The sequence below is a fragment of the Podarcis muralis genome, chromosome 7 (genome assembly GCF_964188315.1).
Source record: "Podarcis muralis chromosome 7, rPodMur119.hap1.1, whole genome shotgun sequence".
In the NCBI taxonomy this organism is placed as follows: Eukaryota; Metazoa; Chordata; class Lepidosauria; order Squamata; family Lacertidae; genus Podarcis; species Podarcis muralis.
In genome coordinates, this window is record NC_135661.1 from 38,249,119 (window position 1) to 38,275,164 (window position 26,046).

The window sequence follows — 26,046 nt, forward strand, 5'->3', positions numbered from 1 at the left end:
CCAGAGAAAAATCATCCAGATGCCCCAAACTCTACGGCCTCCCCAAGATACACAAAGAAGGAACACCACTCAGACCAATAGTCAGCTCCATAGGCTCACCTCTACAAAATCTCGCTAAATTTCTCGCCAAGCAACTCCAGCCCTATGCAGAATCCATCTCTTCACACGTTCCAAACTCCTTCCAGTTCATAGAAACAATAAAGAAGCAAAACCTACATCCGAATGACCTACTTGTGAGCTTCGATGTTGTATCTCTCTTCACACAAGTGCCCATTAATGAAGCCTTGACAGCCATTCAAAACAAATACAATCCCCCCGAATACATCTTGGACCTGACCAACCACTGCCTAACCAACACGTACTTCATCCACAATGGACAAAGATACAAACAGATAGAAGGAGCACCTATGGGATCACCCCTCTCACCGGTCATCGCAAACCTGTACATGGAACACTTTGAAACCAATGCTTTAGACAAGTCAGAACACAAACCCAAACTTTGGCTCAGATATGTTGACGACACCTTTGTAATTTGGCCACACGGGAAGGAAAAACTGGACAGCTTCCTCACACATCTCAACAGCCTACACCCCAAAATACAATTCACTATGGAAATAGAAGCCAACAACCAACTTCCCTTTCTTGACGTCCTAATCTACAAAAAACCTGATGGCTCCCTAGGACACACTATCTACCGGAAAAAAACACACACCAACCGCTACTTACATGCACAATCACACCACCACCCTGCACAAATAAACTCCGTAGCCAAGACTCTCATCTCCAGAACCAAACGCCTGGCTGACAAAGACCACTTGACAACTGAGTTACAGAATCTCTCAAATGTGTTAATTGCCAATGGATACCAGCAAAACAGGGTTACGAAGCTAATCCAAAAAGAAACACCCCCCAAAAACCAAGACACAGAAGAAAACAATGGCATGGCCCTCCTTCCTTATATCAAGGGCACTACAGATAAAATTAGCAAAATCCTCCATAAACACAATATCAAAACAGCCTTTTGCGCCAACCAAAAAATAGCCAATATCCTCAGAAACCCCAAGGATAAAATCCAGTTGGAAAACCAAGGGGTCTATGAAATACCCTGCAAAGTCTGCCCAGCCACGTACATTGGACAAACAAACAGACGAATAAATGCACGTATCGCAGAACACAAGAATGCCGTCAAAAAAGAAGAAAAAACTTCCTCTCTCTTCCAACACATGAAAGAAACAGGACACGAAATTAATTTTGCAGATTCCAAATTGCTCTCTAACATGGAACATCACCACAAGAGAATAATCATGGAAGCCATCGAGATAGAGAAACACCCTCACAACATGAACAAGCGTGACGACACATCCCGCTTGCCAGACATCTGGAAATTAGCCCTCCCCACAAAAACTGACACCAGATCCAGAGGCACACAGAACGCCATCACCAATCAACCACACCAGACCCAAACCCAGACCCTCTCCACAGATAAATTACAGACACCATCCAGTAGCCAAACCATGGTGGCACCTCCGGATGCTGCACCCCCCTGCAATCCCTACACAGATCTGGCTGGCACAGGCCACAAAACCACAGCTCGCCCCTATACACGAAGCCAAGCCAGAGCACAACTAAATGTAGTACACCCATCTTCTCAGAAAAACTCTTCACAAAGTTCAAGAGGTCAAGACACAAAGGCTTTAGCAACTAATCCACACCTAATGACCCACCTAAGTGGTACTCAGGATATCACTCAAGAAATCACTCAAGATATCCCTCAAGCAATTAAGGAACAAAAGAAGAAAAGGCACACTAGCCTGGGAACTTCCTCTCTGCCCAAAACATTGGAGGCCACACCTCCTCAACAGTATTTATAGGAACTCAAACACTGAGATCCTGCTCTGTTCCAGTAACAAGAAGCCGAAAGCACCAGCCTGAAGATGACGAGTGAGACCTCGTCGAAACGTCGCCTAGACACCCCAACTTTTACACGGGAAGATACCCGAGGACACCAAAACCTGCATATATATATATATATATATATCCCAGACTTGTAGAGTTTAATGATTCTAAAGGAATTTTGAAATGCCCTGCAGATGAAGCAGAAAGAAACAGAAGGCACTTTCATGAGGGAAGAAAATTTTTGGGAAATTGCAGGGCAGGTTTTCACCACCATTGGGTGACTGTGGGACAACCAGTCCCCATCAGTTTATTCTACCACACAAGGTTGTTGTGAGGGGGATAAATGAAGGGGAAAGAGCAGGGACATCTCAATACATTTGGTTAGCTGAGGCAAAGGGCAAAATGGTTCCACCTTCCAATTCCAGAAACAGAAGGTGGTGAGAATGGCAATAGGCCAAGATCCTACAGCAGCACCCGAGGAGAGGGCAGAGGGCAGGCCATGCAGCCAACACAACTGTCTCCTCAGGCTCCTTGTCATTACTGCCTTACCCCCAGAGTAATATAAATTGAAATGGTCTCAGGACCAAACATTGTTTGAGAGCGGAGGTGGCAAACCTGTGGCCCACCAGATGTAGTTGGACCACAACTCCCATCACCCTTGACCATTGCCTATTGTGGCTGGGGCTGATGGAAGTTGGAGTCCATCTGGGGACCACTTTCCCTGCATCAATTCTAAAGGCTATATATATGGAAGAGAGTGAATGACACGAGCCATAGAGAGGAAGACAGGATTATTAATCTTTGAAGAATTTAATGCAATACTGAATATCGCCTCAAGCAGTTTTTATCCAGGGTGGGGTGGCATCCCCACTCTGTTTTAGATGTTTCATGGCAAATTTACTCAGATTACAGGATAAAAGCAATTATGCAGGAAACGGTTCTCTCTCTCTCTCTCATTTTAAAGGCATGCTTCCTAGTGATTGGTCAATGGTAATCTAATTGCAAAAAAAAAGGCAGATGGTTGTCATTTGGATAACTGCATGTGATTGCAGGTGTTGCTTCTGCTGCAAGATGATGCCCATTCATTGTCACAGTGGAATGTCTTACTTGGAAATCTAAAGCCCAGTTCAAATCTGAACCAAACAAAATAGCAGACTGCCAAAGCCACTGTTTGCTTCATTGTGGCATTGTGAATTTTGCGGAACATGAAGAGTCTGGTGGATCAGGCCAATGGCCCATCTAGTCCAGCATCCTGTTCTCAGTCACCAACCAGATGCCTGTGGGAAATGCACAAGCAGGACCCGAGCACAAGAGCCCTCTCCTGTCCTGCGGTTTCCAGCAACTGCTATTCAGAAGCGTAACTGCCTCCAATTGTGTGTAGCCATTGTGGCTTACCAGAGACAGGTACCATAACTTCAGTGGAACAGACACACTGGTCCAAATCTCTTGCACTGACACCAGTTTGGAGGATGCATGAAAATATGAATGGTTCTGTGGAGGGAGGGAACTACACATAACCACTCTGGGGCAGTTATCCATCCTAAATGACCATCGACCATAGGTTTGGGAAACCAATGGCCCTCCAGATGTTTTTTGCCTCAGCCAATATAGCAATGGTCAGGGATGATGGGAGTTGTGGTCCAGCAACTGCCACGTATTCACGTGCAGTTTCTAGGAGCATCATCTGAATCCTTCACCAGGTACCACTGCCATAAGAGTTTAGGCTAGTGGTGAATGGGGAGAAAGTCCCAGAGGTGGAATGTTTTTCCACCAGAGGCTCATCTGCTGCCAAATTTAATTACTTTTGCCCAGGCAGCTGTGTTATGTGACCCATGAGAGCAACAAAATAACCAGACTGTACAACGGTGATGGGATAAAATCAGGCCAAATCTTTATTGACAGCAGCAGGCTGGGCAAGAGTTGGCATGGCATTGGGTCCCAGGATCAGTTCATCATTCCACAAGTCCCATGTTGATGGAATGGATCCGCAGGTTTTGGATCGCTCCAAACCTGTACAACAGGAGTCAGCCAGTGTTGAACCTTGCCGTGGTGCAAGCAAGCAAGGTCTCACTGGGGGACCAGGGTACATATTCCAACCAGGCAGATACCAAATACTCTCGTTTGGGTTTGCCGTGGTCAATCCTCCCCTCAGGGGGAGGCCTATACTATGTTGATCCTGACCAATGCCATTTCTGCCCTCATACAATGTTCTTCTGCTTAACAAAAGAAAGCCGTAATTTCACTGAGGGAAAGGTGAAAAAAACCCCAAACAAGTGCCAATCAGGTTGAGAGAAAAGAAAATCATTTCTGGCCCTGTCAACCAATGACCCAAATTTGCTCAGTGAAGGCTCTAACCCGAGGGTGGGCGAGATGCTGTCAAAGCAAAATGGCTGTGACATCCAGGGGAAGCAGCCTAATATAGGCTTTCCCCTCCCCTCTGCAGCAAAGGCTCATGGGCCAGCTTTTTCCCATGAGCCCCTCACACAGATAAGAAACCTTGCCCAGTATTTTGCTGCAAATCTAGGGGCCACAGTGACGCTGGGCAAAGGCATCATGTGCTTATTGGTAACGGAACGGGGGCTTAGATGCCGCACAAAGATCTTGATATTTACTCAACCCTGCTAATCTTTTAACAGGTTTCCTGTCTCTAAGTGATGTGATACCTTCCAGAATGAGAGACTGCATGCCCCTACAAAGCCAGTCACTAGGGAAGAACATTAGGAGAAAGTGGTTGCTCTTTTGGACTTTGCATAGACTTTTTATTGGCTGGTGTGGGAAACGAGATATTGGACTAGCTGGGTCCAGTAAGGTTCTTAAGTTCAGTAACCTCAGGAATGAATACCTTCTTTCCAGAACAATGACAGCACTGTACAGACATGCATGCAAACATAGGAAGCTGACTAATACTGAGTCAGACCATTGGTCCATCTAGCTTAGCATTGTCTTCACTGACTGGTGTGGCTCACCAGGGTTTCAAGCAGAGGTCTCTCCCAGCCCTACCTGGAGATGCCAGGCTTGACCCTTAGAGCTTCTGCGTGCAAAGCAGGCATTCTACCACTGAGCCACATAACTCTAGGAAGCTCACAAGCCAAGGCCTTGTTTTGACCTTTCCCTGCTGATTTCCCCAGTTTGTGGAATGTAAAGGTAGACTGGCTCTGTACATTATTATTAAGAACGTACACACATACATGAAAATAAAATTGTCAAACAAACAAAAATATGTTTTCCTCATCTATTTAAAGAAATAAAATTGCTTACAGGGACATGAGTAGGTTTACAGCATTGTGGCTTACCTGTAGCAGTTGTTGTCAAATCTATTGTAGCTGGCAAAGGCAATTAAGACCCCAAACCCAGCCCCTAAGGAGTAAAATATTTGTGTGGCTGCATCAATCCATACCTGCATAAGGAGAACAGAGGAAGGTAGTTTGTGGATTATAGCAAAATTGAATCGGGGAGGGGGGGAATCCATTTCATGGATTTAAAACTAAGAAATAGGGGGAAGCTCTGCTGAAATCCAGAAAGCATAGGTGAGCAAGAATTTGAGCCCAGGTGCCCTACTTTAGTATTTCAAGGAAAGGGGACAGGCACATCTGTGGCATGAAGCGGAGGAGGAAAACTGGGCTCCTGAGGGCAGACTGATAGGCAAATCTGTCAGTCTCAGTTCTTCTCCATTTTTCATTTTTCCAGTGTTCACTTCCTAATCACTTTGCTAATGATTATGATTTTTTTTAAAAAGAAGTCCTCATGAAAATTCATTGGCATTTTGGTGCAAATTTCTTCTAATATGCATATGCTTGTATGCATTTGCCTAAATTACAAACGAAGTGATTTTTGCATGTCATTTTCACTAACAGATGCATTTTTGTGAACACTTTGCCCCCAACATATGCATTTTTTATGCATTACTTGGCTGTACAACTGCATTACAAAATTCGGAGAAGCACGTTATTTAAAATAGTGGCTGTGTTCAGGTTTGTGTATTCCATTGGAAAGTGCAGATTAGGTAGCCCCTGGTCTCCAAAGCCACCCTTAAGGTTTAGACATGTTTGAGTGGGGGAAGAAGATGGTCCTTAATGTATTTTTGTACTAAGAGAGACTGTGCCCTCCAGACAATTTGGATGAAAACTCCCCCCGTACTGGCTGGGGCTGATGGGAGCTGGCACAGAAAATATCTGGAGGGCACTATGTCAATGAAGGCTATTCTAGGCCATTAATGGATGGGAAAGTTGGCACCAGCACTCACAACTGAACCTGGAAACAAACAGGTAACCAACAAAAATGCTATAGGACTGTGGATATGTGACACAGAACTCAAGCAGAGGATCGCTGGACTCAGGCAATGAGTAATACAAAACAATCACAACATGGACATCCAATGAAGCTGAATGTTGATCAATAGATGAAATAACTTCTTCACACAGCACACAGTTATGGGACAATGGAACTCCCTCCCACAGGAGGCAGTGAGGGCCAGTGAGGATTAGACAGTTCATTGAGGAAAAGGCTATCAATGGCTACTAGCTTTGCCTCCAGGCAGCAAATGCCTTTCAATATCAGATACTAGAAACCACAAGAGGGGAGAGTGCTCTTGTGCTCAGGTCCTGCTTGTGGGCGAGAATAGGATGCTGGTATGATTATATGGTTAGATGGACCTTTGGCCCGATCCAGCAGGCTCTTCTTTTGCTCTTATTTTTACTGGTTGACACCAAGCGTGATGTACCTAGCAATTACTGTGCCCTAGGTGAGGGGTAAGGAAACTGTATCTCTCCAGAGGTTGCTTGACTACAGCTCCCATCTTCCCTTATCATTAGCCATGGTGGCTGGAGCTGATGTGAGCTGGAGTCCAACAACATTCAGAGGCCCACAGGTATGCCAGCCTAGGGCCCATGTTATATGTACATGTCAGTCTGTACTTTTTAAAAAAGTCATTCCAATGGGCAGATATTACATCTGATTCAACCTTAAAGGTAAAGGTAAAGGGACCCCTGACCATTAGGTCCAGTCGTGACCGACTCTGGGGTTGCAGTGCTCATCTCGCTTTCCTGGCCGAGGGAGCCGGCGTACAGTTTCCGGGTCATGTGGCCAGCATGACTAAGCCGCTTCTGGTGAACCAGAGCAGCGCACGGAAATGCCATTTACCTTCCTGCTGGAGCGGCAGCTATTTATCTACTTGCACTTTGACGTGCTTTCGAACTGCTAGGTTGGCAGGAGCAGGGACAGAACAATGGGAGCTCACCCCATCACGGAGATTCGAACCGCCAACCTTCTGATCAGCAAGTCCTAGGCTCTGTGGTTTAACCCACAGTGCCACCCGCATCCCGATTCAACCTTAAGCCACATCTAATTCAGATAATTTGATCCACCATAACCGTTCCCTGACCTTCCGTTCCCCCCACACCAATAAATTTACTTCCTGCATGGTTTAAGCTTAAAACTCTTTTATTTCTCACCTCTGACACATGCCATATGCATTTAAAAATAAATCCATCTGTTGTTTTTGCTTTAATTCCAAGTACACCACAGCTGCAGGCTGCACTCTACATTTGTGCTATATGTTGACTTCAACAGCACTAGTATTACACAGAGCTGTTTACCCAAAACTACTTCAAGTTTCCTAAATATTTTCCCAAGAGGTGCCAGCCAGTCTCTTCTTCTAAGCTTTAGCATTGCGTCATTGCAAGCATTACTACGCCATTGTGGTAATGCATGATTCTGGCTGGCAAACAATCATAGGCAGATTTATAGCCTGAGGAAGAGAAAAACAACCAGGGCACCCACAAACACTAAAGTATTTGCAGGAAGCTCTTCGCAGAGAACAATGAGGAAGGGAGACACACTCTTCCTGGCATCTCAGATTTCACTGGGTAGCTACTGCTGCTCCTTTTGTGAAAGAGACACTAGATGTCTGCAGGACAGCAATTCATTCATTGCTGGGGAGCCAATGAGGTTACAACTTCCTGCCATGGGCATTCCAGAGGCAGGGATTCATTGTTCAGTATCAGGTACCTTTGAGAAGATATGGGATAACCCCAGAGAATAGCAACATGAAGCAGCTTGAATTGGGCCTGGAAATGAACAGCAAACAGACAAAGCTGTGACTTAGGTCCACCAAGCCAGCCAGTTCTAAAAGGCAGAGGTTCATCTTGAATTACCTAAATAACACATCTGTTAAGTACATGACCCTTAACAAATGCAATTCCCTAGCATCTCTAAGCATGAGTGCACATGGAAAGCTCTTAATACAACATGGTTTACTGAATTTTGTTGTTGTTAATTAAGAAGATAAGAAGAGCCTGCTGGGTCAGGCTGATGACTCATCTAGTTCAGCATCCTCTTCTCACACTGGCCACCTGGATGCCTCTGAGAAACTGACCAGCAGATCCCAAGCACAAGAGAACTCTCCCCAACTGTGATTTCCAGCAACTGGTGTACAGAAGCATTACTATCTTGGACCATAACCATAATGGCTGCTAGCCACTGATATCTTTATCCATGAACTTGTCCAATCCTCTTTTAAATCCACCCAAGATGGTGGTCATCACTGCTTCCTGTGGGGGGCGGGGTGAGTTCCATTGCTTAACCATGTAATATATGAAGAGGTGCTTTATTTAACCAGACCTCCATCTGTCAACATTCAGCCTCGTTGGATGTCTAAGTGTTCTATTATTATGAAAGAGGCATAAAACATCTCTCTAGCTAATGATAAATCAACTGCATGTGAATGAACAAACTTGATTTGTTACTGTAATCTCCTTTTCAATGTTAAATGCAAAGGTTGAAACCAAGCACTCACTGTGGCTTCTTTTAATCTTCTAAAGTCAATGTTGAGGTATGCTTTGATTCCATCATACGCACCAGGCAATGTCAGTCCATGGATTAACAGTACAGATAAAACAACGTAAGGCAATGTGGCTGTTATCCATACAACCTATTAAGTTAAGACAAGCAACAAAAACAATTGATCTGTTTCTTGAATGGCAAAGACAGCATTACTACTGCAATAATAATAACAATAATAATTTATTACTTATACACCACCCATCTGGCCAGGCCTCCCCAGCCACTCTGGGTGCCTCCCAACAGAATACTAAAAGCACAATAAAACATCAAACATTAAAAACTTCCCTAAACATGGCTGCCTTCAGATGTTTTCTAAAAGTTAGATAGTTGTTTATTTCCTTGACATCTAATGGGAGGGCGTTCCAAGGGATGGATGCCACTACCGAGAAGGCCCTCTGTCTAGTTCCCTGTAACCTCACTTCTCGCAGTGAGGGAACTGCCAGAAGGACCTTGGGAGCTGGACCTCACTGTCTGGGCTGAATGATGGGAGTGGAGACGCTCCTCTCTCTTTGACTACTTTTTTCTTTGTTAAAAAAGAAATGCAACCAACCATTTGAACAGCATCTTTCCATTCAGTATAGTGGGGTAGGAGAGCTGGGAGGAAAATTCACATCTGGCAACCAATGTGCCCCTTTGGTTTCAGATAATACATGGGTAGATGAGTCTTAAAAGCCCGAGGCACAAATTTTCATGGCCTTCTAGTGGCTATGGTGGCTCACGTAGCAGTATTTAGCACCAACTCTGGGAGTGTATATTCGATTCTGGCCAAACTAAACCTCCTAGAGCAAAATATACATCAGGACAAGGTTGTCTTGCTCCCCATTCCTTTCTCCCTTCTGCTTTTCATGTATAAAGAAAGATTGAACTAAGCAGAATTTGCCATTAAGTCTAAATGCAGGAAATTGTGGCTTGATCTAACTGTGGTTACATAAAACAAACCTCAATCAAACCATGTTCAGTCTCTGACACCTAATCAAGGGAGGCTATGGAAGTCTGAACAGGTATCTGGATATAGCCTGGGTAATTTGGAATGGATGATGGGGACAAAGAAGCTGAAACTTAATTGAGACAATACAAAAGTGTGGTGAGTGGGGTAAGGTCAATCTTAGATGGGTTGAGGCTGTCAGGAGCTAGAGTCAAATGTAGGTCAGCAATCAACCCAGAGTCAGTGAAGTTAACTCTTTATTCCAGAAGCCATAACAGCAACTCTTTCCAGTAGGTTTTGTTCTAACAAGGCAAATGCAGGGACTGATTGATGGTCCCCGCCTTCCCTAAGGCTCCTCCTCCCAAGCAGTTGCAAACTGTGCTCCACTCTCTCCATTTTTCTCTGTGTTCTAGGAGACCCAAGGGGAAGGGAAGCTGACCACAGCAGGAGGGGGAGACTCCCTGGCTTCTTCAACAGTCTGCCTCTCTGTCTTCTGGCTCCACTCTCTTCCAGCCTCCGCTTCTGCCTCAGAGTCTGAGCTGCCCTCTGCCATAACCTCTTCCTGCTCACCAACCCTGTTACCTTTTTGGCTTCTGACCTTGGGGGTTCCCCAGCTGGTGCCTCCCACCACAACACTGCATCCAGCCAGTTCATGACAGGCTCACAGTTTAGGGGGTACTCCACTGCTTGGCATAGCATCAGAGAAGGTAAAGAGAAGGTGGAAGCTGCATGAACCACTGTGTGCCTATATGTCTGGAATACAAAGCATGGCTTGAAAGTAGACAGTGTTCTGTGCAAACCATGGTTTGATGTTACATCTGAACCACCAAAACCCTAATAGAAAAGCCCCTTTTAAAGAAAAAAATGTATGTATTAGGAAAATATTTGCCAACCTTTCCTGAAGTCTTCACACCTTTCCACAGGCTGAAGAAAACAGTGATCACCACAACCACGAGACACAGTGTGAGCTGCCATTGGGGCAAGCCGATATCATGAATCCCCCGGCTTAGGTGAAGCTGTAGAACTCTCCGCCTAAGCAAAAAGAGACAGAAGAGGGATTGAGTTAGATCCTTTTGTATGGAAAAACAATCACTAACTGGCTCCACACTTAATTGAAGTGGTGTGACTTGGTTTCAGCAAAGCGTGTCCTCCCTAAAAGAGGGCACATGTTGCAGTGAGACCTGGACACTGCAGGTGGGTTAATTGGACAGCCACAACACCTGACTGGTAGGTCCCTCGTTGCTGGGTTTAATCTGGCCAATGGGGTGCAGTCTAAACAGATCAAGGGACCTATATATACCTATGCACGTGACCCAGAGCTTCCTCTTTCGGCTCATGCATTGGAACACCCACCCACCTCTCCCTATATTTAGGGTATTTTGTGATTGACCTTGCTATGCCATCGTGCGTCGTCTGTCGTTGGGACAGGGGCACGGCAGGAATTTTCCCCACTTGGCTGATTGGCTGTTGCCATTTGGGTTTCATTTGCCGCATAGCAAATCATCACAACTTGTAAGGTTGCAGATAGGCACTGGTTCAGGTGATAGGGATGGGAGAACAGTCTCGCCATCCCTATGTGAAGGGTATTCTGTTAAAGGAATCCAGGGACTCAACTTGGTTTGGTCAACCCCCGAGAGGGGGTTGTGCCCATGCCTGAGTCCAGGGGAGCATCTGGGGAGTGGACATAGTCTGTTCCTAGGCTTTCCACCTACCTCAGGTGTTCACCCTTGGCTGACCTATGATAGAGCTCTGGGTCAGCGCTACCTGCAAGGGTGCAGGGAACTAGTCGAACCAGAGCTTATGCAACCACTCACTTTTTGTAATCAATAAAGTTGTGGCCAACTTTCAGCCAAAAACCAAAACTAAAATTTGAGTCAAATGTGTGTTTATTTAGGGGGGAGTCTCTGGGTCCCAACACACAAACAGTGAACTGTTTGTCAAGATCAGGTCTCATCAAGGGGTCTGAAAAACATAGAAGTAAAAACAAAGAGAAAGTAATACACAGCTTGATGTCAGGACTGGACATCTAGGTTTCCTAGATTGGAGGGGGAGCTCTCCTGCACCCCCCAGGCATATTTTGTCATTCCTCTTAAGCAACGATGTAGGCCATGTTCAGCGGTGAGCTAGTAATCAATTTCTGGCAGTTTACTCAGGGATTGTTGCAAAGGACGCTGGACTAGGTGGATCTCTTTTTGCCCCATCAAGGCATTTCTTGTGTCCTTAAGCAAAAATACATACTCAAGTGGGTCACTCTACACAGGTTTTGCCTTAGCTGTGAAAATACCCCGGATATACACTCTTGCTTTAGAGTAGGGGTGTGGAACCTCTGGCCCAGAAGGGTAAATTCATCCCTCCAAGCCCAAGACCCTAAAATGAGCCTCTTGGATCAGGCCCATGACCCATCTAGTCCAGCATCCTTTTCTCATAGTGGAGAGAACTTTTTAAAAAATGAAAGCTAAGAGTTCATCCCCCCCCCCCCGTGGTATTGCAAATGCTCCCATGAATTTGTTGCCCTGGGCAAAGTGCACCGTTTGTTCTCCCATAAATACATCTCATGGGATGCGGGTGGCACTGTGGGTTAAACCAGAGCCTAGGACTTGCCGATCAGAAGGTCGGCGGTTCGAATCCCTGTGACGGGGTGAGCTCCCGTTGCTTGGTCCCTGCTCCTGCCAACCTAGCAGTTCGAAAGCACCTCAAAGTGCAAGTAGATAAATAGGTACTGCTCCAGCGGGAAGGTAAACGGTGTTTTCGTGCGCTGCTCTGGTTCGCCAGAAGCGGCTTAGTCATGCTGGCCACATGACCTGGAAACTGTATGCCAGCTCCCTTGGCCAATAAAGCAAGATGAGCGCCACAACCCTAGAGTCGGTCACGACTGGACCTAATGGTCAGGGGTCCCTTTACCTTTAAATACATCTCATTTCCCCTCCCAGAGCTACAATACTAGAGTGATTTAAACAGTCAATCCCTCTTGCCAGGGGACTCTGGAAATGGTAGCTTGGTGAGGCAAATAGAGGGTTAGGATTGTAGTTTGTAGTGCTCTGGGGGGAAATAGGGGTCTCATTACAACTCTCAGCAGGCTTAGCAAATTACATTTCCCAGGATTCGGGGGGGGGGGCATGGCTGTTTAATGGAGTATGATACAGCTTTATATACATGGTATAGATGGAGCCTTAGAGACCTCTGACAAAAAGAAAAGAAAAAAGATTATGGTCATTAGGGATACAAACTAAACCCAAGACCCTTAGATTGCCCTCTATTGTGGATTCAATTTTTCCTTTGTGACTTGTATTGAAAGTCCACGCTTTATGTCGTCGTTAAAAGGACATGAAGCCTAAACAGGAAACAGAATTTAAAAGAATGTGAAATGCCTTGATGAGATGTGCCCACTTTGTTTTTCAATCTTGGTCTTTAAGATGGAGCCAGAAAAAACAAACACCCTACTCTTAAACACATGACGTAGAAACCATATCTCTATAGATATTGTTCAGAGATTTTCTCCTCTCCTGGGGGAAAACTCAGCAAAATAATTCCCCAGTTTTCACCACCCACAAATTTGCATGTGGAAAATAACAGGTTCAAACCCTCTCGTGCAGCTGTTTCAAGCTTAAGGTATGGCTGAAGGGAATTGCTTTCAGAGTAATGAAGCTGAGGCATGCTGGGACAGAGAGGCAATGGGGACACATTTTTCAAAAATAGATCCCAGAAGTTATCTCAAAACTGTCTCTATAGAACAGTGATTAGGGACATAGCTCAGTGGTAAAACATCTGATTGGATGCAGAAGGTGCATCTCCAGGTAGAGATGGGAGAGACACCTAGAGAAACCCTGGAGAGCCGCTGCCAATGGACTGACCAGGTATAATGATGCCTCCTATGTTTTCATGGACCAATTGCATGTGAGTTTTGGTATGCACAGCTGTGCATATGAACAGTGGCGTAGCGTGGGGGGTGCAGGGGGGCCGGCCGCACTGGGCGCAACATCTGGGGTTAGGGCAAATCCACAGGTTAGGGGGCGCAAATCCACGGGTTAGGGGGCGCAAATCCATGGGTTAGGGGGCGCAAATTACTTGCCTTGCCCCGGGTGCTGACAACCCACGCTACACCACTGTATATGAAGACTTCCACTTCGAAGTCGTTTCTGTCAGCACATGGATTCAGGGGCACAGCCTAACAGCTGTGAGTCAGACTATAAAAGTGTCCCTCCAAACTTCTGATTTAAAAAAAATATATTTTTATTAAATTTTGTCCATATAACCCAAATAACAAAACAGAACTTCATGAGACAAACACATAAAAACCAAACCAAACCAAACCAAACCAAGGTTAATGTGGGATGTTACATTTGCAAGAAGAAAATGATAAAGCTGTTCTTGGTTGTTTTTATCTACAGCACAGCCTTCCCCATTTCCCCCGTGCCCTAGATCATGCCTTCGTTCCTTTTCATATCTTTAGGCACAAGGCAAAAACATTCCACTTCCCTAAGGCGTTCAGCTAATTAAACAATCTATGGCCTTTTAAACTGTGTGAAGGTTATTGTGTGTTACTATAGTATGTATGGGAGAAAGGCGATGGCAAACCTAGACAGCATCTTAAAAAGCAGAGACATCACCTTGCCAACAAAGGTCCGTATAGTTAAAGCCATGGTTTTCCCAGTAGTGATGTATGGAAGTGAGAGCTGGACCATCAAGAAGGTTGATGCTTTTGAATTATGGTGCTGGAGGAGACTCTTGAGAGTCCCATGGACTGTAAGATGATCAAATGTATCCATTCTTAAGGAAATCAGCCCTGAGTGCTCACTGGAAGGACAGATCGTGAAGCTGAGGCTCCAATACTTTGGCCACCTCATGAGAAGACACCCTGGAAAAGACCCTGATGTTGGGAAAGATGGAGGGCACAAGGAGAAGGGGACGACAGAGGTTGAGATGGTTGGACAGTGTTCTCGAAGCTACAAACATGAGTCTGACCAAACTGCGGGAGGCAGTGGAAGACAGGAATGCCTGGCGTGCTCTGGTCCATGGAGTCACGAAGAGTCGGACACGACTAAACGACTAAACAACATAGTATGTATTCTTGTGTTGTTATATTGTAAACCTCCCTGTGATCCTCAGATGAAGGGCGGTATATAAATATAATTAATAATAATAATAATAATAATAATAATAATAATAATAATAATAATAACTAATGGCAAAACCATTATGAACATTCATTACACCTCTGACCCTCCAGATGTCGTCAGGCACCAACTCCCATCAGCCCCAGCCAGCATGGCCAACTGTCAGGGAAGATGGAAATTGTAGTCCAGTAACATCTGAAAGGTGCTAGATTAGAGACGGTAGGAGAAAATAGCTGCTTTTATTTTTATTATTTGTTTTTAGTATTATGTGGCATTTGATTATGCCTGTTGAAGCTTATCAAAATAATGAGGGGAAATGGTTAAAGATTTAAAGGTAATAAATGATCCCATGGTTCTAAAACTGGTCAATGTATTTGTTTGTCTTCTAAAAAGAAAACACATTAATACTACAATGCGAAACAGATTGTTAAACAAATAAACTTTGCTGAGAGGGAAATTGCTCCATCCCTGTGTTGTGAGGCCAACTTGAGTAAGGAGCACCACTTTCCGGACTTCTCTCTTGCATTATCTTTTTGATACAACTATAGAGGAAATAATAGAAAACACTACACGTCTATTTCCACTTCCACTGCCATAATTACTGCCTAGATCAAATAATAGAGACCTGTGGGTGTGGGTGTTGCAATAGACAGCCACTTAGTATTTTACATTGTGCCTTGGGTAGTAACAATCATGAATTCTGTGCCATTTAATAACACACACCGAAAGGGGCTCAAAGATAATGAAACTGAAGCATCCACTAGGTCCCACAGATGTGTCAGCAGCAATCCACAAACAGTGGTATCAATGGCTACAAGAGGATCTGAATCGTCAATTGCTCCATCCTGAATACATCATTCAGACTCAGGAAACTTATTTCCATTGTTGAGTGGGTAAAGGGGAACAAAGGGACACAGGAAGCTGACTCATACTCAGTCAAACTATTGGTTCTTCTAGCTCAGTATTGACTGGCAGCAGCTCTCAAAGTTTGCAGATAGGGTTCTCTTCCAGCCCTTCCAGGAGATATCAGGGGTTTAACTTGCCCCCTGGTTACTTTTTTCTCCCCTGAAAAGTAGATCGAGGAGACGGAGGATGGAAGAAGGGTACTCTTTCCCACTTCCACTTTCATCTCTATGTGCTTTTCAAGGTTCAGGTTAATTCTATTAGATAGAACTTTTATCCAGATCTCTTGAAAGCAAAGTTTGTGTACAGGTGCAATCATGCTTCTTGTCCCCAGGAAAAGCGGCTGATCTGAGGCAGAGGAAAAATAAGTGGATAGAGGCAGTGGTGTCCACAATACTCACTCAAAAATACACAAGTGCCCCCATGCCAAAAAATGAATGGTGGAGCATGACTTAGGCTCCCTTCAGATTAGTGGAGAGGTTGGCAACAAGTCATTGATGCAATAAGAGTACATTTAATGGTAGAGTAATGCTGGACGTGGGTGGCACTGTGGTGTAAACCACTGAGCCTAGGGCTTGCTGATCGGAAGGTCGGCAGTTCGAATTCCCACAACAGGGTGAGCTCCCGTTGTTCGGTCCCAGCTCCTGCCAACCTAGCAGTACGAAAGCACGTCAAAATGCAAGTAGATAAATAGGTACCACTCTGGCGGGAAGGTAAACAGTGTTTCTGTGCACTGCTCTGATTTCACCAGAAGCGGCTTAGTCATGCTGGCCACATGACCCGGAAAAACTGTCTGTGGACAAACGCTGGTTTCTCGGCCAGTAAAGCGAGATGAGCGCTACAACCCCAGAGTTGTTCGCGACTGGACTTAACTGTCAGGGGTCCTTTACTTTTTTAAAAAATGCTGGATTGCCCACATATCAATCAGCTTTATTAGTCTTCCTGTGGTGTTTCCCAAATGTTACAACGTTATTGTTGCCTTGAGCTACAAAAGTGGGGGAAATGCACAAACCCAGGACAACTATGGTATAAAAAGTTGCAGGGTTTGAGCAGGAAGCTACAGGGCATGCACCAATTGTAAATGAAGCAGCTTGGCCATCCCAATTTTTAGCAGGTTCAAATGATAATGAAAGTGAGATTGTGTAAAAAAAAGGGTGATTGTGTATAACTATTGTGATGACCAGTGCTCCCCCCCAGGGTACTCAAGGCTACGCAGTACCGGCACCTTTTTTTTGGGGGGGGGGGTTGTCGTTAAAAAGTATGACACTTACTGTAACAACTTCATGCTGAATACTGACACCTATTTCTCTAGAAAAAAAGCACTGGTGACAACCATCATGAGCACAAATAATCATGAATGCATATTTAAAGGGATGTCAGAAGAGGCCCTTAAATACATCCCAGAGAAACTGCAAACTGTTTTCCAAAAGTGAAAGCCACAAGGAGCCCCAAACTTACTCATAAAATTCAGCTGCAGGAGTTATCTTGTACTTGGAATAAGTGGTTCCAGCGGCAAATGTCGAGGCATTGATGAGTTTGGGGTCTATGCAGTTGGGGCTGTTCCAGGGGTTGCCACACTTCGTCCAGGGAAGCTCCTCCAGTGTGAAGGATGCAAACAGATAATACAGAGACCAAGCTATGATAACGTTGTAGTAGAAACCCACGTATAGAGCTATGAGTATCACAGCATAGCCTACACCTGAAGACAAAGGAAAACCAGATTACACATGAAGCTGTAAGTCACATTTGGTTCATCTTCCTAGTGAGGGCTAGAAGAGAGTGGTATTGCTCATCACCCCAACCAACTATTTGCCAAATATTATTAACAATAATAATTTCACACCAAGGCGTTTGCTTGGTGCTGGGAAGCTTTCATTCAGGGTGGGGTACATAGGCTGGTCAATCAAGGCACAGCCTTTGTGTTTCCCTGCTTTGTTGTATTTCTGACCATATGGATGCCAAATTTAATTAAAAAATTGAGTTGGAAGGGACCTTGAAAGTAATCAAGTCCAGCCCTCTGCTCAAAGCAGGATCTGCAATGCAGGGTGCAACTGCAGAATCCCTGAGAGATGACTTGTCCAGTCTCTGCTTAAATACCTACAGCAGAAAACCGAGAGCCTTTTACTTGAAAGGTAGGGGAGAAATCACCATAATTAAATCAAGCAACCCAAATACTTATGCTAATTACAAAAAAAGCTAACATATTGTGAAAACATGTAAATTAACTTTTTAAGGAAAGTGCAGTGAATTATTGTAAACTGTAAATGCAAATAATTCATAGCATAGTTCTTCTCTTGGGTTTTTACAGCAGGGTCATGTTTTACACTTATTATTATTATTATTATTATTATTATTATTATTATTATTCCTGCATTTCCTCCCAAAGGTGCCCAGCTACTGAAATATACAAAAATTCCAATAGTAGAAAGTAATAGCAACATTTGAAAGGCTCTTGCAAAGGTAATCTGTGACCTGTATGTTGGAATATTTGACAGCATTTAACAGTAGTGAAACAAACAGGCGTAAACTGATGATCTGACCGGTTAATTGATTGGCTTGTCAATCCTAGCAAAAATGTGTACAAAAGTAGTGTAAACCCAAACTGAAAATCCAGAATAGCACCCGTGGGGTATATTATTCTAGCATGTCATTAGAGTAAATTTGAGAAGCAAATCTGGACACAGCCTGCTATTTACAACAGCTGGGTGACACCCAAGTGGTTGAAGGCAGCCTTCTTATCCCAACATTTGAATGAATACTTCCACAGTGATTGCAGGGTACGCTCCTGGTGCCAAACACGGCGGGCTCACATCATTACCACCAAGTCCCAGATTTTACAGCACTGCCATTTATAGCTAATATTAGCCTGTTGTGTTTAATGTCTGTTTGCTTTCTGGTCCAAAGGGTCTTTCCAGGTGCAGCAAACTAAAATTAGCCAACTTCTCTCTCTCCCTCCCCCTCCCCATTAGAAGTGTTTTTAACTAATTAGGAATAAACTGTTGGCTTATCATCACTACTAAAGATTCAAATTCATGAAAAACCATGAAAATGAGAGCTCTGGAGCAGTTTGCAGCCCATGACACCCAAAGCTAGAGCTTTGAACTGGGCTCTGTCTAAGGCTTCCCCGCTACCAGCATTTCATCAACAGCTACATTTTTACTCTGGGTCCAAATGTACTAGAGTTTAAATGGCAACACACAGAGATCCACCATGGCTGTTCCTATTGTTCAGGTGAGGCAGGCAATAATAATAATAATAATAATAATAATAATAATAATAATAATAATAGTTGTTGTTGTTGTTGTTGTTGTTATTATCAGAGGCAGTTTTAGGGCAGCCTGGCCAGTTCCCCTGCACTGGGTACTGAGTAGATAGAAGCACTTGCCCGGCTATGGGAAAGAAGCTTGAGGTCTCTGGCAGGGGCCTAGAGTCCTCTCACCTCCTTCACAAAGCTTAGTTACCACTTTCCCAGCTTTGGGAAGGAGGAGGGAAGCCTCTAGGATTCTGCCAGAGCCTCCCACCTCCTTCCCAAAGCCTGGCACTGCATGAGGGCTGCAGGGGTGGTGCACCAAATTTTGGCCTAGCTCAGGGTGAGGTTGCACCAGACTCCACCCCTGTTGTTGTTTTCACTTTTGCTAGCAGTTTTGCAACGGTGACAGCAAAAGAACAGAGGAGCCTCCTGGGTGAAACCAATGTGCCGTCTAATCCAGCATCCTTATAATAATTCACTACAGTTTTATTAAAGACTGTTTTGGGGATTCGTGCAGACCTGTTGATGAGCACGGCATCTTTTTGTTGTTAATAAGGTGAATGCTTTTGGGCAGGGATAGTTCATCAGCATTTGCCCAGATATTTTTAGACTTGTCAAATAGCTAACACTTTCCCTGGAGGAACCTTTTTTATAAATCTCCTCTACATTTTCATGCAAAATAGTGTCTATCTTCCTGCTATATCTGCTTTCACCAACTTGGTGCCTTCCAGATGTTTGGGAATACAACTCCTGTCAGCCTCGGCCAGTGCACCATTGCTGGCTGGGGCTGATGGAAATTGTAGTGCAAAAACATCTGGAAGGCACCAAGTTACTGAAGGCTGCCCTAAAGTCGATTTTTTTTGCTGATGAGCAATAAAGGCATTAGTGACAAGTGACTCTCAAAATACAGATGTTAGCTATTCTGGCCTTGCCAAAAACTTTCAATGCAAGCCTCGGAGATGCGTTCAATATCAAGGAACTCCAGAAGATATTGCAAATATATTAAGCAGAAAGCCTGGGATTTACCTTTAAAAAGTGGACAGATTTTCCATACGGTGGCAGCCCCTTCTCTGTTATACTGGCCCAAAGCTAGTTCCATGTAGAATAAGGGCATCCCAGCAATGACGAGGAAGAGTATGTAAGGTATGAGGAAGGCACCTGGAAACAGAAGCACCAAGACAGAGATCAACCAAGCTCCAACTCTACAATTCTATGCTTCTAATTATGCAACCCATTTTAACCCAGCAATGCTTCCTGGGCTGAATCTAGACATATATAAAAAAAGCACTATGAAAATGCTCTTTTAAAAGAAAGTTTTAAAATATATGTTGAATTTCCCATTAGCTCACCATCGTCATCTAGTGACTCATTTGTATAATAATGCACTTAAAGGTAAAGGGACCCCTGACCATTAGGTCCAGTCGTGACCGTCTCTGGGGTTGCGGCGCTCATCTTGCTTTACTGGCCAAGGGAGCCGGCGTACAGCTTCCGGGTCATGTGGCCAGCATGACTAAGCTGCTTCTGGCAAACCGGAGCAGCGCACGGAAACACTATTTACCTTCCCGCTGGAGCAGTACCTATTTATCTACTTGCACTTTTGTGCTTTCGAACTGCTAGGTTGGCAGGAGCAGGGACCGAGCAACAGGAGCTCACCCCATCGCGGGATTCGAACCGCTGACCTTCTGATCGGCAAGTCCTAGGCTCTGTGGCTTAACCCACAGCGCCACCCACGCCCCTTAATAATGCACTTAAAACACACTTAAAATGTTGTTTGCAGCTGTATAGCTGAGTCCCTGGATTCCCTTCCTGCATCCCACACCATTTTCCACTGCAGACACAGAACCTCGCATTGTCTCCCTCCCTCCCAACTTTTCAACTGCCCATTTGCTAAGCTTTGTGTGGCTGGACAGTGTTCAATGCACTGAGCAACATTCCAGATGTGTGATATAATATAATGTTTTAGTGTGTGTGTGTGTGTGTGTGTGTGTGTGTGTGTGTGTGTGTGTATACAGCAATAGCTACAACACTTGGCTGAGTAAATCCATCCCCGCGATACAGTCTCTCTGGGAAAGCAAATGCATTCTCTCATCAGGACACGGCTAATTTAAATATCAAAGTGTAACAAGCGTTAATGGGGGATGTTCAAGATCAAATAAAATAAGAATCAGGCAGATTGCATGCATCCATTTGGGGAGTTGACAGACACTGCGGTACAAAACAAAGAAGCCCAACAACAACAGCCCCCACCCCCAGGCCCCTCTGAGATGCTGGTAACCAGAGGATTGGTATTTCAAAAGAGCATCTTCCAAAAATCTTTTCTGTCACACTATAAGCTCAGAAGAATACCATGCCTGGCAACCCTGAAATCACTGGTTAAGAGTTTGCTTTTAACTGCTTTTATAATGCTTAATATATATTGCTATTATTGCTATTATTGCTATTATTATTATTGATAGGTTTGGTGGCCTGGTAACCTTCTGGAGCAAGGGTGGGGCATAGCTGTTTTAAATTGCTTTTATGTAGTGTTTTAATGCTCTAAACCCACCCTGAGACTTTAGGGCGAAGGAAGGTAATCAATAAATTAATGATAGACTGAATAAATAAATCAGTGTAAAGAATACACCCACTTAAGAGATTTTTAACATATTAAAGCTGTCAAGCAATGCTTTTAAACAAATAAATTAAAATATGCAAGACATGATCTGATGTGAACAAAGATCAGTCATTTTGGATTCCACCAAATTTCGCATATAAATCCCTTTAAGACTGGATTGCTACTTTAAAGTGTCCAACACTTCAGCTGTAGCAACTGCCAGAGAGAGGCAGGGTCAAGTGTTGGATTTGCAAATGCCTTTCTTTCTTTCTTTCTTTCTTTCTTTCTTTCTTTCTTTCTTTCTTTCTTTCTTTCTTGAAGTCAGATCTTCAAAATGTTTTAATACTTTCTTTCTTTTTTTAGCTCACTCCTCCTTGATTGTCAGAGTCAAAAAACCCAAATAAGCAAACAAGCTTCCAGACAACCATTCTGAAAGGAGCACATTCTGGAGAGGAAAGAGAAAATAGCTTCTTAGAAAAGGGTCAAGAGGGGCAGAGAGGAGAAGGATCACTGAGAGCCACTGCACACTAAGGTGAAGAAAAGTGCTTTAAAACATCTGAAATAAGCTACGTGTGTCTTTCAAGAGGATTAATGCAGAAGCCAATAGGAGGTAGATGATTGAAAATTCTGCCCAGAGCAGGATCAAACAAAAAACACGAGCGTCTCAAGATTACACTTAAGGCTCTTATCACTGTGCCACAATCAACTGTGTTTTAATTCACAAGGGATGTTTCTGCAGCCAAGAAACTGAAGCAGAAAGTGCCTCTACCTTCCAAGGTTGTAGCAGGAGAAGGGTTGTCACACAGCTCAATGGTAGAGAATCTGCTTTTCATGCAGAAGCTCTCAAGATCGATCACGGGCATCTTCAGGTTGGACTGGGGGGGGGAGACTCGGCCTGAAACCCTGGACAGCCCCTGCTCTAGTTAGCATTGACATCATAGAAGCAGAAGGCTCAATAGTGTGGCTCAGTACAGGATGACTTCCTATGTTCCCTGTGGCTAAGGTAAGGTCACCAGATGTCCCCGTTTCCTGGGGACAGTCCCCGGATTTACAAATCAGTCCCCATACAAAATCCATTGAAGTTGAAAAGTGTCCCTGGATTCATTGAAAAAAATCTGGTAACCTTAGGCTAAGGGCAGTACTTTTTTTGAACCGGAACACACTGGAGCGCAGTCCCGGCACCTTTTGTCTCTCCCCCCCCTCCCGCAAAAAAGAAGTGCACTATATATACATATGTAAAAAAATCTATCTCTGCCTGTCCCTTCAGCAGCCGCTGGGTCAGCCTTTCCAAGAGATTTGAAGCGCCGCTGCCACTGCTGTCTGAGTTTTCCACCCGCCGCCGCCTCATTCTGCTTTATTGCCACCTCCCTCCCTCCTTATTTATTATGGTTTGATTTTCTACCCAAGAGGTGCTTGTGAGATTTTCTGCTCTAGGTTCAATCATCCTCTTGTCCACCCCTCCAGCCCCCCCCCCCCCCGCTTCCCCTATCTCCCCCTCACTCCCAACTCCCCTTCTCTCTCCCTCCTAGAGGCTGGTTGGCTCTGACTTGGCAGCCCCTGCCCACTCCCTCTGCCCGCCTCTCCCTCACATCAAGAAACCTGCTGCCACCACCATGATCAGATATGGATCACTGTGACCACAGCAGCAGCCCGCCATGGAAGGGGCTAAGAGCAGGGGGGTAAGAGCAAGGTGGGAGCAAGGCAGGGGAGAGGGGGCAGTTCTAGAGCCTTTTTTTCTATAAAAAAGTGCTGGCACTTCACCAAGCAATATGTGAAGAAGTACTACCTTAGTCCATTGTCAGTCTGCGAATTCCCCAATCGGTTTCTAACTAGAGAAAAATAAAAACTTCCATGTCATGCGCAATTTCATACGCCTCTATCACGCCCCACCCTTTCCCCCTCAATTATAAATGCTGCAGCCCTTTCTCAGAGGACCATTTTCCCACTCCTGTCAATGACAAAGTGAGTGCTTGCATCATAACACAGATAAAGAGCCTGTGGCCCTCCAGAGTCATGTTGATGTTGCTTCAGCAAGCACCAGCCTTAGACTAAGCCTTACGCAGAGGCAGCAGGTCTTAGAGGACTCTGAGCAAGAAAAGCATTTGCATGGATTGCAGGCCCTAGAATACGTTGGCAAGATGAGCCCATGGTACCAGTGCCCCTCTGGAACAAGGACGCCACGTTGCTGCCACTCAAATGCATCTCCTAGTGGTACAGCAATAAAACTGCTAGTGCATTTGCAGCGTCTGGAATGGTTTCAAACTGGATGGGAGGCATTGCTGAAGCTTCGGTTCAAGTCTCCCTGACACTGTCTAAGTAAGTGATGGCTGAAACAGGATGCATCCCTTAAACTGAAGAGTCACAACATACACATTTTTGTAAAGCCATCCCCCCTAATAGAATGCATTTTTGTATGTTCACTTACATATGCATTTGTATGCAGACTTTACCCTACTTTACCCGTTTTCTGAACACATGACTTGACTAGAGAAATGCATTGCCATATTCCAAAAACTGAATTTCAAAAGATAACTGTCTTTCATTATGTGTATTGTCATGGAAAGTGCAAAATAGGGAGGTCCACCTTTAAAGGCAAACTAAATCAAATTTCTTCCATATTCTTGACCTGAGAAATCACTTTACCCTATATATCTCCACTCAGCCACTTCCACATTTCTAAAAACACCATATGGCAGCATCCACACCCCGAAACTCATTGTACTCTTTTCTGCACCTGCTAAACCATTTTTGTTTAGGCAAGTCTCTCCAGACATGTGAAACTCTAGCAGACACGCACTTTAGTCTGGTTTTTAGCTTATCGTTGATTTCAATCTTTTTGGAATGGTTAAAGTCATTTTTAACTCTCTCTTTTTTTAGTGATGTTTGTTTTGTTTTATTATTTCTGTAAAACACTTTTAGGTTGTTGTTTTCTTTCATTCAAGCAGTATACAGATTTTGTGAAATAAGCAACCCATGAAGCTGTAGCAGATACACAACCAGAGATCATAACGGATCTCAAGTACAGATAAAGTTCAAAGATGGGAGCTTCAAGGTGTCCCTCAGCTTTGATCTGTGGCAACAGTGAACCTCTTTGGACACCCACCTTAAGGTGCTCATAGGAAGGTTTACACAGCCGTGCAACTAATGATCTCAGTGTAATATTTCAGTTCCTTCAGCCACGGCTGACCTCTCCACCCCCAGGAAGAGCTGTGATTCCCAATGTTGGCAAAAAAAGTCCTGCAGAGATGCAAATCACATCCAGCTGCTCCCTTTTGATCCTGCAATCTCTTCTGAATGCTTTGACAGAGCACTTCCTACCCTTGTTATTCCAAACCACGTGACTGTTATTTGACATCAAAGTGTTCATTTACAAGTCTTATCCTGAAAAGCTCAAGTGTGCAAGATGAGACACTGTAAGGGAGAAATTATACCCCGCCACCGCCACCCTGCACACACACTTTCACATCTTGTAACAGTGCTCATAAACCTCAGGTTTTTGTTTTTGTTTAAATAGTCTGTTTCTCTTCCAAATTAAACATACATAGTGCCCTGTAAAGGTGGAAATTCTGCTTTCCAGATTTCACAGCCTTTTAAGAAATAGTTCTCGCTCTGCAATTTCATCCAGAGGGGAGCGGGTGCTTGTTACAACAATATGTAAAGTATAAAATGATACAACAGAAAATCAGCTTTAACTGAATCTGTTCTTCTCTGCATACAAAGCAGGTATCCATTCTCTGAATGATACAAAAATTGTTCACTGGATAGAAGAAGCCTCCATGCTGCTTATGAAAACAAAGCATTCTGCATAGCTCCAAACTTCGCAGGTGTTTACTTCAGCAGAAGCTACTCCAAATAAAACAACAACAAAAACAAACACCAGGTCAGATCTGCTGTCCTTTATGTCTGGAGGAGCAGCCACAGGCCTAGTGACTCAGTTTAGCTCTGTGTTGGTTGAAGAAGAGCTTTCTTTTATCCCTCCTGAATCTTCCAACATTCAGCTTCATTGCATGTCCATGAGCTCTAGTGCTATGAGAGAGGAACTTTTCTCTATCCAGTTTTACCACAATACATCTACCGTATCACCTCTTCTTGTCTTTTCTCAAAACTAAAAAGTCTCAAATGTTGCAACCTTTTTAAACCTGGGTCTCTCTGGGCCCCTCTCTGAAAGGGCTAGGGAGTCACACTTGTTGCTCTACCTACATATTACTTCTGGCCCTGCCCGCCTTTGGGCTCCAGCCCCACCTATAATTGGCATTCAGTCCTCAGAAAGTTACGGTACTTCTGAGGGAAAGGGAAAAGGCTCCACATCCCTGTTTTTACTCTGAAAGTAAAAGCTGAACCAAAAGCTGAAGAGAACTCCAATCTCAAGTTTGCTAATTGGATTGTGTTTATTCACAAACCTATCATCCACATTTCTTCTATCATGGCTTTCCTAAGTAGCCTCAGACACAGAACAAGACCTGCTTAGCTTCAGCACAGGAGTTGCATCATTTGCCTTGAACCAAATTCAGCTGTACGGGATCAG

General features: G+C 44.3%; 1 protein-coding gene across 2 annotated transcripts in view; it reads right to left on the reverse strand.

The window, feature by feature from the left end:
* SLC6A2 (solute carrier family 6 member 2) overlaps positions 1-26,046 on the reverse strand; it is a 68,016-nt gene that overhangs the window by 25,462 nt on the left and 16,508 nt on the right. For both annotated transcript variants that reach the window (XM_028740126.2, XM_028740125.2), the window contains 5 exons: positions 19,955-20,086; positions 17,137-17,377; positions 10,555-10,693; positions 8,690-8,824; positions 5,190-5,293 (listed from right to left, as the gene is read on the reverse strand). In XM_028740126.2, the coding sequence (XP_028595959.1) occupies positions 5,190-5,293; positions 8,690-8,824; positions 10,555-10,693; positions 17,137-17,377; positions 19,955-20,086 (751 nt within the window). The remainder of the gene's footprint in view (positions 1-5,189; positions 5,294-8,689; positions 8,825-10,554; positions 10,694-17,136; positions 17,378-19,954; positions 20,087-26,046) is intronic.